This window comes from Chelonia mydas, chromosome 25 (assembly GCF_015237465.2).
Source record: "Chelonia mydas isolate rCheMyd1 chromosome 25, rCheMyd1.pri.v2, whole genome shotgun sequence".
Classification (NCBI taxonomy): Eukaryota; Metazoa; Chordata; order Testudines; family Cheloniidae; genus Chelonia; species Chelonia mydas.
In genome coordinates, this window is record NC_057858.1 from 10352611 (window position 1) to 10366084 (window position 13474).

General features: G+C 50.0%; 1 protein-coding gene across 1 annotated transcript; it reads left to right on the forward strand.

Annotated features, from left to right (window-relative positions):
• The first annotated feature begins 964 nt into the window (after positions 1 to 964).
• Positions 965 to 12996, forward strand: CDC34 (cell division cycle 34, ubiqiutin conjugating enzyme). Its single transcript, XM_037885863.2, has 5 exons — positions 965 to 1319; positions 7392 to 7478; positions 8845 to 8942; positions 9468 to 9602; positions 12647 to 12996. The coding sequence occupies exons 1-5, from the start codon at positions 1143 to 1145 to the stop codon at positions 12855 to 12857; spliced, it is 708 nt and encodes a 235-aa protein (XP_037741791.1). The 5' UTR covers positions 965 to 1142; the 3' UTR covers positions 12858 to 12996.
• Positions 12997 to 13474: the final 478 nt, after the last annotated feature.

A 13474-nucleotide genomic window follows, 5' to 3' on the forward strand; every position in this document is an offset into this window, starting at 1 on the left:
CACCCAAAATTAGAGCCACCTTTCTTGACTTGCATGGGGTGCCTTAGTGAGTGAGGCAGAGCAGGGAATACAACCCATGGGTCCTGGTTCTGTGCTCTAAGCAGCTAACTCATAGATTTTAAGGTGAGAGAAAGGACCATGGTGATAATCTAGTCTGACTCCTGTATAACAGATCACACTGCAGCTGAGCTCGTTCTCAACTCATTTACAGCAGCAAATGCTGATGTTAGCTTCCTTGTGTTCCCTTCCTGGGCAAGGCGGTTGAGGGGTTTCAAGAACACTTCATGTGTAGGCTATTCCGGACGCAGACTCAGTGGCTGTATAAGGGCCCCTTTCCTCTGTTCTCTGCTGCCCAGCTGTGGCTGTAACAGGAGTAAACTAGAAGTCTTGTTACTGCGGAGCATGTGATGGACGTAATACTATCCAGCTCAAAGCCCAGTGCCAAATTATATTGGGAAATACACCCTGATTCTTTCCTAGAACATGTGCCGTACTAAGGGGCTGTGCCAAGCCGCTCAGCCCTGTTGTATTCTCAGCAAAGCCAGTTGCTGCAGCATTTCCTGTTTACGCATCAGCCATACCCTACTTTCCGGTTGAAACAGAACCCCAGCCCAATCCCATCTCAGACCCTGCCCCTCTAAATCCCCCACAGTCCCCACTGCTCCTGACCCCGTCTTCCTCCCCACCCCCATCCTGTTCTTGCTCTGATTCCCCATCCCTTCTCCCCCCCCTTCCCGGGCCCAAATCCCCTTCACACACTACCCCTCCCCACGCCTCTCTCCCTAGTGTCTGTCTCCCCGCCTCCCCTAGGGGGCGGTATCTCCTCCTCTACCCCCGCCCTCCGTGAAGTCACAAATCCCTGCCTCCCTCGCAAAAGCTGCTGGGAGCTGGAGTCCCTCAGCGTCCGGCCCCGCCCCCACGGCCAGGGCCTGAGCCTCCCATAGGTTGGCGCGAGCGCGGTGGGCGGGGTCGCTCCCCCCCACCCCTCTCAGTGAACTACAGGTCCCGTCGTGCCCCGCGCGCGCGAGAGGCTCAGTCCGGCCGCGGCAGGAGGAAGCGGTTCGCAAGGCGCCATCCCGCTCGCCCGGCCGCCGCGCTCAGGCGAGTCCCCGGCTTCTCCGCGGCCTACCTCGGTTGTCGGCATGGCCCGGCCGCTGGTGCCCAGCTCGCAGAAGGCGCTGCTGCTGGAGCTGAAGGGGCTGCAGGAGGAGCCCGTGGAGGGGTTCCGGGTCACCCTGGTGGACGAGGGCGACCTGTACAACTGGGAGGTGGCGATCTTCGGGCCCCCCAACACCCACTACGAGGGCGGGTACTTCAAGGTGAGGGGGGCGCCTGGCTTGGGGGGGCCTGGCCTGTGGGGGGGGATCCCGTGGCGGGGGGGTCCCGTGGGGATTGCAGGAGGGGGCCGTGGGGGGGAACATTGCCCAGAGGGATTGGGGGAGGGGGTGTCGTCCTGTGGGGCTTCGGGGGCCCTGTGGGGGGGGCATGGGGGGGGGGGCTTGACCAGAAGGATTGGGGATGTCGTCCCATGGGGATTCGGGGGTCCTGGCCTGGGGGGAGGGGTATTGCCCGTGGGGTTGGGGGGGTCGTCCCGTGGGGCTGGAAGGGGCCCAGTGAGCAGCGACTAAGAGGGCTCCTGTTCTCTGCCCCTTAGCGGGGTGACATCAAAGGATGCCAGAGAAGCTTGAGGGGCTTTTCCAATGAGAGTGATGCGGGGGGTCCTCTGGTTCTTTTGGGTGGGGTACTGGGGTGGCTGCCCTGGGAGCTGGAGGGGGCTGAGGGATCCAGTTGGGGTGGGGATTGCTTTTCCTGGTAATTTCTCCTGGGGCGGGGGGGTTAATTCCCAGTAGTTTTGGGGACCTGCTCCCCACCTGGTCCATGGGTAGAGGAGAGACCACTGGAGGAACACCTTTTTGCATCCCCTAGGAGCTGCTTCCCCTCTGTCTAGCATTTGGAGGGCTGCTGCTGTCCTGTAGGGGGTGTGAGGGTCTCCTAGCATTGTCACAGCCCCTCATACCCTATTCCAAGATGGAGACAAAGGACTCAGGCCTTGCGTATGGAGAAGAGTAGTTCAGGCCTAGTGAGCTGTTCCTTGGTGATGCAGTGTCGGTCCTTCTTCTGGGGAAGAAGGGTGGGAGGGTACTGTTTTAACGGTGGCCCCTGGAGATATGGTGGGGGTGTCTGTGTGTGTGTGTGTGTGTGTATGTTGGGTGACATGTAGAGGAGGTGTGTATGTAAATATTGAGTCTGTGCAATCCGGGAAGTTGCACAGTCTCCTTCCTTCCCCTTTTCTCAAGCCCGGGGATGACTGAGTGGAAATGAGCCCAGGGAGTGAGTCAGCCTAAGGTCAGCTGGGCCCAAGAACCTGAGAGGCTCCTCTTCCCTGTGCCTGGGCAGGCAAATCTGCCACTGCGATTCCAGGTTTGCAATCTAAACTGTAGATGAGTCTCCTGCCTGACCCCTCTCAGTGTGAGGCTCTGATGGCTCCCCTAGGAATTGCTGAATTCTTACACATACCCCCTAAACAGCTCTTGCCTTCCCCTTTGTAGCTGTCTTCTAATCCAATACCTTGATCCACAGACAATAGACTAGGCTCCCTGCATGTGGGGGGGAGGGAGCGGACTTCTCCTTGAACTTGTGTTAATGTCAGCATGCACAGTTCATAGCAAAGTGCTGCTGTTTTCAAGGATCCCATTCTTGGGAACTCTGCCTCTGGAAGGTTTTGTTCTGATCCTCGATAGCACAACAAAGGGGATTATTCTGAGAATTTCTGCTGTTTCTGACCAGAGCTCACTGCACAGCCTTGTCCATGTGGAGAGGAGGGAGCCTGAACAATATGAAGCTATGCAAAAAATCTTGTTTCTAAGTCCCAGCTCCTTATTTTCACCCCTCTTTCTGTGTCCCGGAGAACAGGATAGTCAAACAAAGGACTGTGATTGAATGCAAGATGGTAATGTATTTAAAGAGACAGTAGACCCAGTAATAATCCCCCTTCCTCCTCACAGTTGTGCGGAGTTCTTTGACCCAAGACCTAACTTGTGACTGAGGATTGAGTTTAGCAGGGAAAAGTGATGGGGAGAAGAGGAGGAAGCCATTTGAACTGTGGATCAAATTCAGGCCCATTTTGGGGAGGGTGGGGCAACAAAGGCCGTCTGAATCAGGTGTGACAAAGCAGATATCTCTGTGTTTTACGCTAATCTATTAATATCTGTTACCTGATGGCCAAGTAAGGCAGCATCCTGTGTTGTTCAGGTGGTAATTACAGACAAGGTTTAGGACACTTTTCTGATTACCTTCCTGAATGAGGCCTGTGTTGGGATGATGGGTCTGGGACCACAGAGGTGGGATGAGGTGAGAATATGCTATCCAGTGAAAGAAGATTATTTTACTGAGCCAGAAGCATTTTTAGTTGGCGCTGTTTCTTAACAGGCTTTACCTTTCAACTCTCACGTACAGGACCCCAGGGACTCTGCTGAAAAGCACTTCAGAAAGTTACAACACATTTTAAACCTTAATCTTGCCATTTCCATTTCATCTGTCAGTGATTTTGCTGTCCTTTCTGAGAGCTGCATGCTCTGTCGCTGTGTGCAGCCTACTGCTGGCACTCCTCTACCTGCCTCTGGAAATCCCCACAGAGCTGGCGCATCACCCCTAGGCTACACAGTGACATCGCTGAAGCTGTGTGTCTTTTTTCATGGCTCTAATGTACATGGAAAGTCTGTGTGCCAACAGACTGAAGTCCTGGCTCTACAGGGAAGGGTACGGCACTTGGCAGGGATGTTGCTGGCTTCCCACACACCATCCTGCATGTGATTTCATCCGTGACTCAGAAGGCTGAGTGAAAGTCTGTCTCCATGGCCCACTTTAATCCTTGGATTCCCTGTTGCTACTGCCTGCAAGAGGACCCCATTGTGATGGCTCTGTTTGCTAGAGAGCTGGACTGATGTGCAAAATTCATAGGGATTTATTTTTAGCAACTGAAGTATGCTCCCCTGCCAATTTTTGCTTGGTCTTTCTCAGTGGGGACCAGCTATTCTTAGGGATTAAATCAACCTGCATTAATCACAAAGCCCCAGTTCTCCACAACAGCTGGGGATCTACAAGTAGCTTACAGACAGCTAAGCCATACTGGAGGAAAGTACTATTCCCATTCTGCAGATCAGGGGACTGAGGCACAGAAGTTGAGCAAGTTTCTTAAAGTCACATAGGAAGTCTGACAGTTAATACTTAACCTCAGCTCTTCCAGCTGCAGCTTTGACCAACAGACCTAACAGATTTCTGGGTCTCAAAACCAGTGGTGGTTTTGTGCAGACGTGCTGTAGCTGCTCACTTGGTTTTAATGCTTTGAGCTATTTCTGTCTGAGCACTAGCACCATGGGAGTAAGGCTGTGTTCTTTGTTTCATGTTAATAAATTGGACTGGGAGCAAGCGCCTTAATTTCAGAATGTTCTGTGAGATGTAGCTGATTGTGCTCAGGTGTAAAGTGGTGTCTGAGACCAGCATCATGTTTCACATATCCACTGTCTCTCTGCAATTCCCTTTTTGGGGAATGGGGGCAGGGGGGAATGGCAAGTGCAAGGAACATGGAATAACAATCTGTAACCACTAGCAAACACCCCCCCCCCCAACCCCCAGCTGCTTTTCCCCCTTCCTTTCTCCCTATTATTAGAGGGCTGTTAATGGGCCACTTCACTTTGAGTGGTCCCTTGGAATGTGTTAATTTATGCTAAACTATCTGTTCCATCTTTTATTTAGCTGTGACAATCTGTGAAAGTTTCCCAGACCTGAAATAAAGCTCTGTGGAAGCTCAAAGCTTCCCTCTCTTACAACAGAAGTTGGTCCAATAAAAGATACCACCTGGTCTCTCTAATATCTTGGGACAGACCCAGCAACACTGCAGGAACACCAAGTCTGTCCCAGGATGAACCAACATTCATGGGATTGGATCAGGCTAAGATCTTATTTCATGGCAGCTCTTAGCCTGTCTGGCTCCTTGGCTTCTGCATTTATCCTCTGCTGAATAAACTGCTGATCCTTTTCAACAAAACTTGTCACCACCCTATAAAATTGTCAGCTCTTTTCTTTATGTTGTTACTAGCATTTGGGAAGGAATGCGGTTGGAGACCATGACTGGGATCAGGATTCCTCAGTTATACTCCTGACTCTGTCACAGTCCATTAACGTGGCAGGTTATTTAACCTATCAGTACCTTGACTGTTCCATCTGTAAAATGGTGACATTTACCTGCTGCCTGACGTGAGGCTTAATCTTTGTAAATCGCTTTTCAGGTCCGAACGTGAAACTGCTCAGGAAGAGCAAAGTGCTTGATCTAGGAATGGTTCTTGAAGTTCTGTAAAGGGCAAACAAAACTCTTGTAACTATAGCAGTTGAAAGAAAAGGAGTACTTGTGGCACCTTAGAGACTAACCAGTTTATTTGAGCATGAGCTTTCGTGAGCTACAGCTCACTTCATCGGATGCATCCGATGAAGTGAGCTGTAGCTCACGAAAGCTCATGCTCAAATAAACTGGTTAGTCTCTAAGGTGCCACAAGTACTCCTTTTCTTTTTACGAATACAGACTAACACGGCTGTTACTCTGAAACCTGTCATATAGCAGTTGAAAGTTTTAGACAGGGTCTAGGTTTATGGTGTTCCTTTAAATGTTATCCAGTCCTGGCTAGATCTGCCTCCAGGCCCCAGACTGAATTTATCTTTTGAAATAAAACAACTTCTGTAACCACCTCTGTATTCCTGTCAACCAAGAAAAAGCCCGGCTTGTTTTCGTTGTGCTGGCTCTGCTGATCTCTTGTTTGTTTGTATGTGTGCTAATCTGGTTTCACTTCAGAGCGTGGAACAAGAAGACCCAGAGCTGCAAATTCTCATCCAAACTTCAACAGGGTTTTTGAGGGGCTGCCTTGATCTAGGATGGTGAAGTCCATCTTTCTAGATACAGGGGAGAGGCTGAACCCATTTTAGCTATTTCCTATTTCTAAAGGAATTAACCCTGAAGAACTTGTTAGGCAGAAAGCCTGAAGTTCTTGCCTTAAGAGCTATTATTATATCACAGGAACAAAGTTTGTCACTCACTGTCTCTCCGGTAAACATAGTGACTGTCAGCAAATCTGACCTAGTTACCAGGCTGCATGGCTGTCTGAAGATTCCCCTCCATAGATCTGAGGAGAAAATAATTTGATCCATGGGCAGTGCCCTAGTGCCTGTATGACAAGAGTACTGTCTGAAGGGTAATTTTCTGGTACCATCTTGGCATTTCCTCCTGTTGCCACAAGAGTCTTGTGGTTTGGTTTGTTTTTTTTCTGCCATACCTGGCTGGCCTCTTGAGCAGTGACTCATCCCTCACCTGGGAGGAAACAATAGGTGTTAGAGGGAATTGTGTGCGCTTGGGAAATGGTAGAAACCTGGTACTCTGCTGGATCTCCTGAAGCGGGAAGGGGAAGCTTGGTGATGGGATGGGGAATACAAGGAAGCAGATTTGATAAGGAGGCAAGACTGCCATGATCTCTTGAAAGTCCCCTCCAAAAAGTGCCATAAATCCAGCCTGGGAGGTCTCCCTGTTCTCCACTCTGAATCTTTGCCAAAGTTCAGACCACCAGTGTTCTTGTCAATATCTTCCTGGACGCCTCAACACTATAGGGATGCCTCTTTCATCAGCCAGGATTGCTGAGTAGCAAGGCACTCCCCTTCCTAAGGGATAAGGCTTGGGTATGGGATTACATGGCTTCTGTCCAGCAATGCAAAGCTGTTCCACTAGAGCTGGAGGGATTGACCTCCACTTCTCCAAGGGGAGGGATTTCAGGGGGCCTGCTAACACCCGAGACAGTTGAAAGTGCCTAAAATCCTCTGAGCTGGTTTACATCTGACCTTCCGTACCACTGTCTACTTAAAGATCTGAAAGTGCTTATTATGAGCAGTGGTCATATCCTTCCAATTACACACCCCATCCCCAGGGAAGCTATCATCCTCACTTCCCAGGTAGGGAAAGAGGCACAGGGTTAGTGACTTGCCCCAGGTCCCAGTCTAACTCAGCTGTGAGTAGTACTCTAATTTTCTGGGCCTGTGCTCAACCATGCTTCCTCCCCGGCTCAGCTGTAGTAAAGAGAAGCTGGGAGCTTTGGACTTAACTGCATGGGAAGTGGTACTGGTGCTCCCGCTGGATGAGGCCTGATGGTCACTTCTTGTTGGAGGTGCAGGGGAAGGGGTCTGTCTCCTCTCTGGGTGCAGAGTGCCAGCGGGGGCGTACATGGGCTGCATGCCTGCACAACTCATCTGGGTTTCTGTACAGACTTGGCTGGGGCCCCACAGCTCCCCCACAAGCATCAGCATGGCCATGACACCCCACCACTGCCACTAACGAATCTTTTGTTTCTTCACAGGCTCGTCTCAGGTTTCCTATCGATTATCCCTATTCGCCCCCTGCCTTTAGGTTCCTGACCAAAATGTGGCACCCTAACATCTATGAGGTACGTCGCATGGACTATCTTCTCATCTGTCCCCCAGGACAGGTTGGGTTTCTAGTCAATTGCTGCAGTGACACCAAGCCCTATGGATCGTACTTGAGTATTATCCTCGGTGCTGTGTCGAACATGAGTCTGTGTTGACATGTCCTGGGGTTTGTAATGGAGGAGGGTTTTAAGCAAAAACGTTGGGGTTCTCCTGGAAGTGTCTTGTACCTTTCTCAGTTTGTGCTGGAAACACAGCAGCTAGCCCAGGCTTATCCTGGTCTCAGACAGTTCATCTCCTTTCTTGGAATCAGTTCCAGAACTAGTCTGTCTATCCAGTCTTGCAGCCTTCCATGTTTACTGTATTTGTCCACAGCTCCTGGCTGGAATGTGGTCATGCCCTGTAAGATCCATGGGGGGATAGTGAGCGAGCGACTTGCAGAACTCTCAATGCACACCTGCTGTGGCTGGCTGCAGAAAGTGTTTAGGGTATTCAGTGCTCTGTGTGTACTTGTGCCTTATTCAGAACACTGGGGGATGCAGCCCATGCAGGCAGGGAGGGCTTCTCTCCAAGTGTCCCAGGACAGAGATCAGTGCTTTGTGCAAATGACTCATGGGGGTTTCATTGCTAAGTCCGTTACCTGTCCTGCAGTAACTGGCCATCTCCAGTACTCTTAAGGGCTGGCAGGCGGGTAGTGGGTGTGATTTAGATCAGTGCTCTAAATCTTCCCTGTAGGGGTGATCAGAGTGAACCTCTCCCTAAAGAGCCTTGCCAGGGCGTCATATCTGTACTGGCTCAGCCCATAGGCACATCTCAGTACAGTTCAGCTTGGGGAGGTTCTTTGCTGGACCTGTCATAGCAAGACGCCTCACTCCCTGCTCTGTGAGGTCTTTCAGGCTAACTGAAATCTGCTTGAGCTGCTGGATAAGGGGAGGCCAGGAGAGCCTTGAGGTCCCATAAGCTGACCTATCTTCAGCCACAATATGTGGCTGAAGATAGGACAGCTAAACTGATCCTAGCTCTTCTCTGGGCATTGGCAACAGTGGTTGGTTGTCCGTTCCCAGGTACTTGTAAGCCACTGGGTGGCATTTTCCTCACATCTGCCCTGGAAGCAAAAGGGGAGGCGAGCAAACAGGGCAACAGGCAGAATAAATCAACCACCTTGTAGAGCAGTTTGGAGTGTCGGGGGTTGGGACATCAGTGCCTGTGTAAGCAGAAACAATGAGGAGCATCTGAAGAAGTGGGTTTTTTACCCACGAAAGCTTATGCCCAAATAAATCTGTTGGTCTTTAAGGTGCCACCGGACTCCTCATTGTTTTTGTGGCTACAGACTAACATGGCTACCCCTCTGATACTTGAGTAAGCAGACTCTCTGTGTGCTTTCAGACAGGCGATGTCTGTATTTCAATTCTCCACCCTCCAGTGGATGACCCGCAGAGCGGGGAGCTGCCTTCCGAGCGATGGAACCCCACCCAGAATGTACGGTAAGGCCTCGAGGAGAGAGGGGAGGAATGCATTGGATGTGAGATGCTTAGCAGATCTGATGCAGAGGGTGGAGAAGGTGCCCAAAGGAAACAGCTGGGAAAAGCCCTTCTAATCCTAGAGGTTGCAGGAAATACCTGGATTTAATTTCTTTTGAAATTCAAAGGCAAATCAGTTTCTTACAGGATGGATGTCAGCACTGTTGAAAGGCAGCATGAGCTGGCAAAGGAATTCAGGTCTTTCATGCACCAGAGACCAGCTTGCCTTCTCACTGGCATTCACTTTCTCCTTCAGCTTAAGAAGGTCATGGCGTCTGACCTGCTCGTGGGAGTTAGGAAGTGGTCACTGTTGTGACATGCAGTGTAATGTTAAACTCTTGCAAGTGGCTGCTCTAGCAAACTGACTGGGTTCTATTAAACTCCTTGCCATGCAGAAGATACTGTGATTTCTGGTCCCTGTCAGATCTGGGTGGTGCAGGTTGGCCGATCTCCTCTCTTGACTCTTACCGCTCGTTAACTGTTTTTCAGGACTATCCTTCTGAGTGTGATCTCGCTGCTCAATGAGCCCAACACCTTCTCACCCGCAAATGTGGATGCCTCTGTGATGTACAGGAAGTGGAAGGACAGCAAAGGGAAGGATCGGGAGTACACAGATATCATCAGGTGCGTGGCAAGCTGAGCTCCAGCTTGTCATAACTTGCATTCAAACAAGAGGGGGGAAGCATCTTGCTTAGACTACCTTGCTTGGGAGTGTTTATCTAAATAGTCCCACATAGACTTTGGGGTTGTCACGGAGTCCCTGGGCAATGCTCTGGAACTGCTCCCCATGAAGCCAGTCAGGACTCTGGAGAAGTCTCCTTTCTGTGAGCAGCCTGGACACACAGCTCACACAACTTCCACCTTCCTGGGTCTGACCTCGGAGCATTCAGCCTCCTCTGCCCCTCCGTGCGCTTCCCACAGCGAGTCCGCCCAGGCGGGGTCCTGGGGAAGCCAGAGGGTCCTGCCCCTCAACTCCGCAGTCAGACGGGACTCTCAGCCAGCCAGTAAAACAGAGGTTTATTAGATGACAGGAACATGGTCTAAACCAGAGCTTGTAGATACAGAGAACAGGACCCCTCAGCCGGGTCCATTTTGGGGGGCAGTGAGCCAGACAACCACGTCTGCACTTCACTCCATGTCCCCAGCCAGCCCCAATTGAAACTCTCTCCAGCCCCCCCTCCTCTGGGCTTTGTCCCTTTCCCGGGCCAGGTCACCTGATTCCTTTGTTCTCCAACCCTTTAGCTCTCACCTTGCAGGGGGGAAGGGCTCAGGCCATCAGTTGCCAGGAAACAGGGTGTCGGCCATTCTCTGCGTCCAGACCCCTGCACACACCTGCACTCTGGGCTCTGCAACGATCATACACCCTTATCCCACCGCCTAGATACTTAAGAACTGCATAGGGGAAACTGAGGCACCCCCACAATATTCAGAGGAAACATTAAGAACAGTCCCGCTTCTTCACAGGGGTGAACACCTGTGAGGTGACTGAACGCAGGAGGGATTCTTGTTCCACTGTTGCTGTAGCCCTGTACGCCCCATTTGGTTAACATTGTGAAAGCTCACTGCTACCAGGAAGGTTGGGGACTACTTAACATAAGATGTGGATTTTTGCAGAGAACAAAGCATACAAAGGTCTCAAAATGCAGATCCTACTCTGCATGCAGCCTAGCGAAGGCATGGCAAAGGACCTGGGCTGGGTGTGAAGTGGTGGTCTAGAGAGGAAACTCTGCTGTGTTTGTCTGCAAACCTGGGTTCTAGGCCCTGCTCTACCCTTTTGACTTAGTGTGGGGCCCGGAGCAGGTCTCTTACCCTTCCCTGTACCTCAGGTTAAAATGGGAGGGGCGTTGTGAGGCATAAATGTTTAACGGAATTGGCCTCTGAAAGGTGCTAGGGAAGCATCAATACATGGCTCAAGACCTGGAGGGTTTTGGGGGTGGAATAGTAATGGAAAGATTTTCACCTTAGTCACACAACGTAGTGCCTGGGCTCGGCTGGTTTTGTTGTGGCATTACATAAAGACGTGGACCAGATCTCAGTGCAGACACACAGGCCCTGCTCTGGAGAGCTCACACAGTGGATCACAGTGGATCAGCAACTCTGACTCCAGCAGCCTGCGTGTTACCCCACAGCCTCAGTCTCATCCCCACCAGCCTTGGTTACAACTACTAGCCAAGTGACCCCAAAATACCCAGAGTCCTGAACTTGCCCAAAACCATCTGCCCTGAAATGTCCAGCCCTTTCCTGGACTGCTCAGAAGTAATAGGGTCAGTTTGTTCCTTTAAAGAAACAGTACCCAGCAGCTTGCCACATTAACTGGAGTTAACAATCCCTTCAGTTCAAATTCAGCACTAGGTTGGTTTAGATTAAAATAAAACCAGTTTACTAACAGGACATGGGTTAAATGATGCCAAGTAAAAGAAATGAAGGTAGAGATGGTTACAAGCAAAGAAAAAAGAAAAAAGCTTTCTAGTGACTAAGACTTAACAAATCAGTCTCGCTTCAAGGTGGATTTCTTTCCAGCAATGGCTGACTCCCAGTCAGGATCTTCCACAGGCGCTGGTTTCCCTTGTCTTCCTAGGTGGAAGATCTTTGCCTAAGTAGGTATCTCACTTAGATTCAGTTCCCGGAGACTTCATCTGCCTTTATCAGCTTGCAAGAGCTCTGGGCTGGCCCCTTGTGTCTGTCCAGTGATGGATAACAAGATGGCTTCTTCTCTCTTTCTGTTTTCCCAAACTCAGTGCTTGTTCCCGAGACTCAGGATAACTTCATGTTGGTCTTCCTTGATGGTGGACTACCTATCCCCTTACTGATTCGTATGTAAATTGAGCTTCCATTTTTTTGGTCACACCTTTCTTAATTTCATTAGAGACAGGTAAATAGCTGTCTTCTCTTTAAGGCATGATATCATTGAGTATCGATATTTCCTCATATAGTGTTACTTCATAGATTTCACAATGATCTTAATCACCAGTGTCATTAGCTTTCATAAAAGACCTTACAGTAATATTGTATACAACATGGGTCAAGTATTATAAATCAGTTGATTCAATTACTTATCATGTGACGTTTAGACCTCAGGGTCAGCCTCTGGAGCCTATCTCCCTAGGTTGGTGGCTTTACCTTTTATGTAAATATGCCTTTGTCTCAACCTGACAACCAGGCTGGTCAGACAAACAAATACACGTTCCTTTGTCTAAGGCAGATTGAGCTTATAGTATTGCTTGCCAAACATAATTCTAGCACATATTCATGACTCTTCGTATGATCCCTGAATATACACCATGCAAGAATATTAATGATCAGTGAGCTACTCATTTTCCAACGATATCTTACCAGAGACAGTTTAGATGCAGACTATGACAATGTGTTTGGCATAGTGAGTATGTCAGACCTGACAAGAGCTGCTGACGCAGAATAGTGAATGACCAATGGGCCTCTGTCACACTCATCTCATGCCTGAGTAGACCCTGGAGACCAACCTGCCCTTTTTATCCCTAGAGGTGTGGGCATGCATCAGTGCCCATTGGCAGGCCAGAACGAGAGAAGTATGTCCAGCTCAGAGGAAGACTTCAGCCTTCAGGGCTGGCACCTCTCTTAGCCTTCATACCTTGAGTGAATAACTGCTCCATGTTTCTGCCCTGTTCTCATCTGCTCCTTGCCCCTTTCAGGAAGCAAGTCCTGGGAACCAAGGTGGATGCTGAACGGGATGGTGTGAAGGTCCCCACCACGTTGGCAGAGTACTGTGTGAAGACCAAGACTCCAGCCCCGGATGAAGGCTCAGACCTTTTCTATGATGACTACTACGAGGATGATGAGATGGAGGAGGAGGCAGACAGTTGCTATGGAGATGAGGATGATTCTGGCAATGAGGAATCCTGACGCCCTTCTGGCAATCGCAAAACTTATCATAAACTATTGAATTTTACCTCAACTAGGACACACAAACTGGCTTGAATTTAGGATCTGTCAGCCCTGAAATTAACTCTCTACCTCACAGGGAGACTGTTCTGCTGTAAAGGAAAAAACACAACTGTCTTTGTAAAAACCCTGTTTTATAAACTTCCATGGCGTGGGGGGGGCCGAATACATGGAGCGTTTAGAAATCCACCTTGAGCTGGGAACCTAGCAAGCCCAGTTACACTAAGGAGACAGTGACAGACAACCTGGCAAATCATGTGTGGCGCTTGGGGATGTGTGTCTTTGTCTTAAATCCTGCACAGGAGAAATGGTTTCCGAGAAGTTGCAGTGTTGGTGAAAGGTTACTTGCAGGAGGTGGAGAGGTTGGGGAAATGTGTGTGCTTATGACTAGTTCACTGCAGTCTATGAACCAGTCGATATGGGATAGATCATAGCAGTAACTGGTCCCTCCCCGGCACTTCAAAGATTCAGCTTTTTCATCCTGGTGTGGCTCTGCAGAACCAATCCAGGCCATCAGAGGGCAGTATGCTCAAAAGGCTGCCCGGCCAGCATTGGGGTCTTAGGCCCTAGAGAGTAGG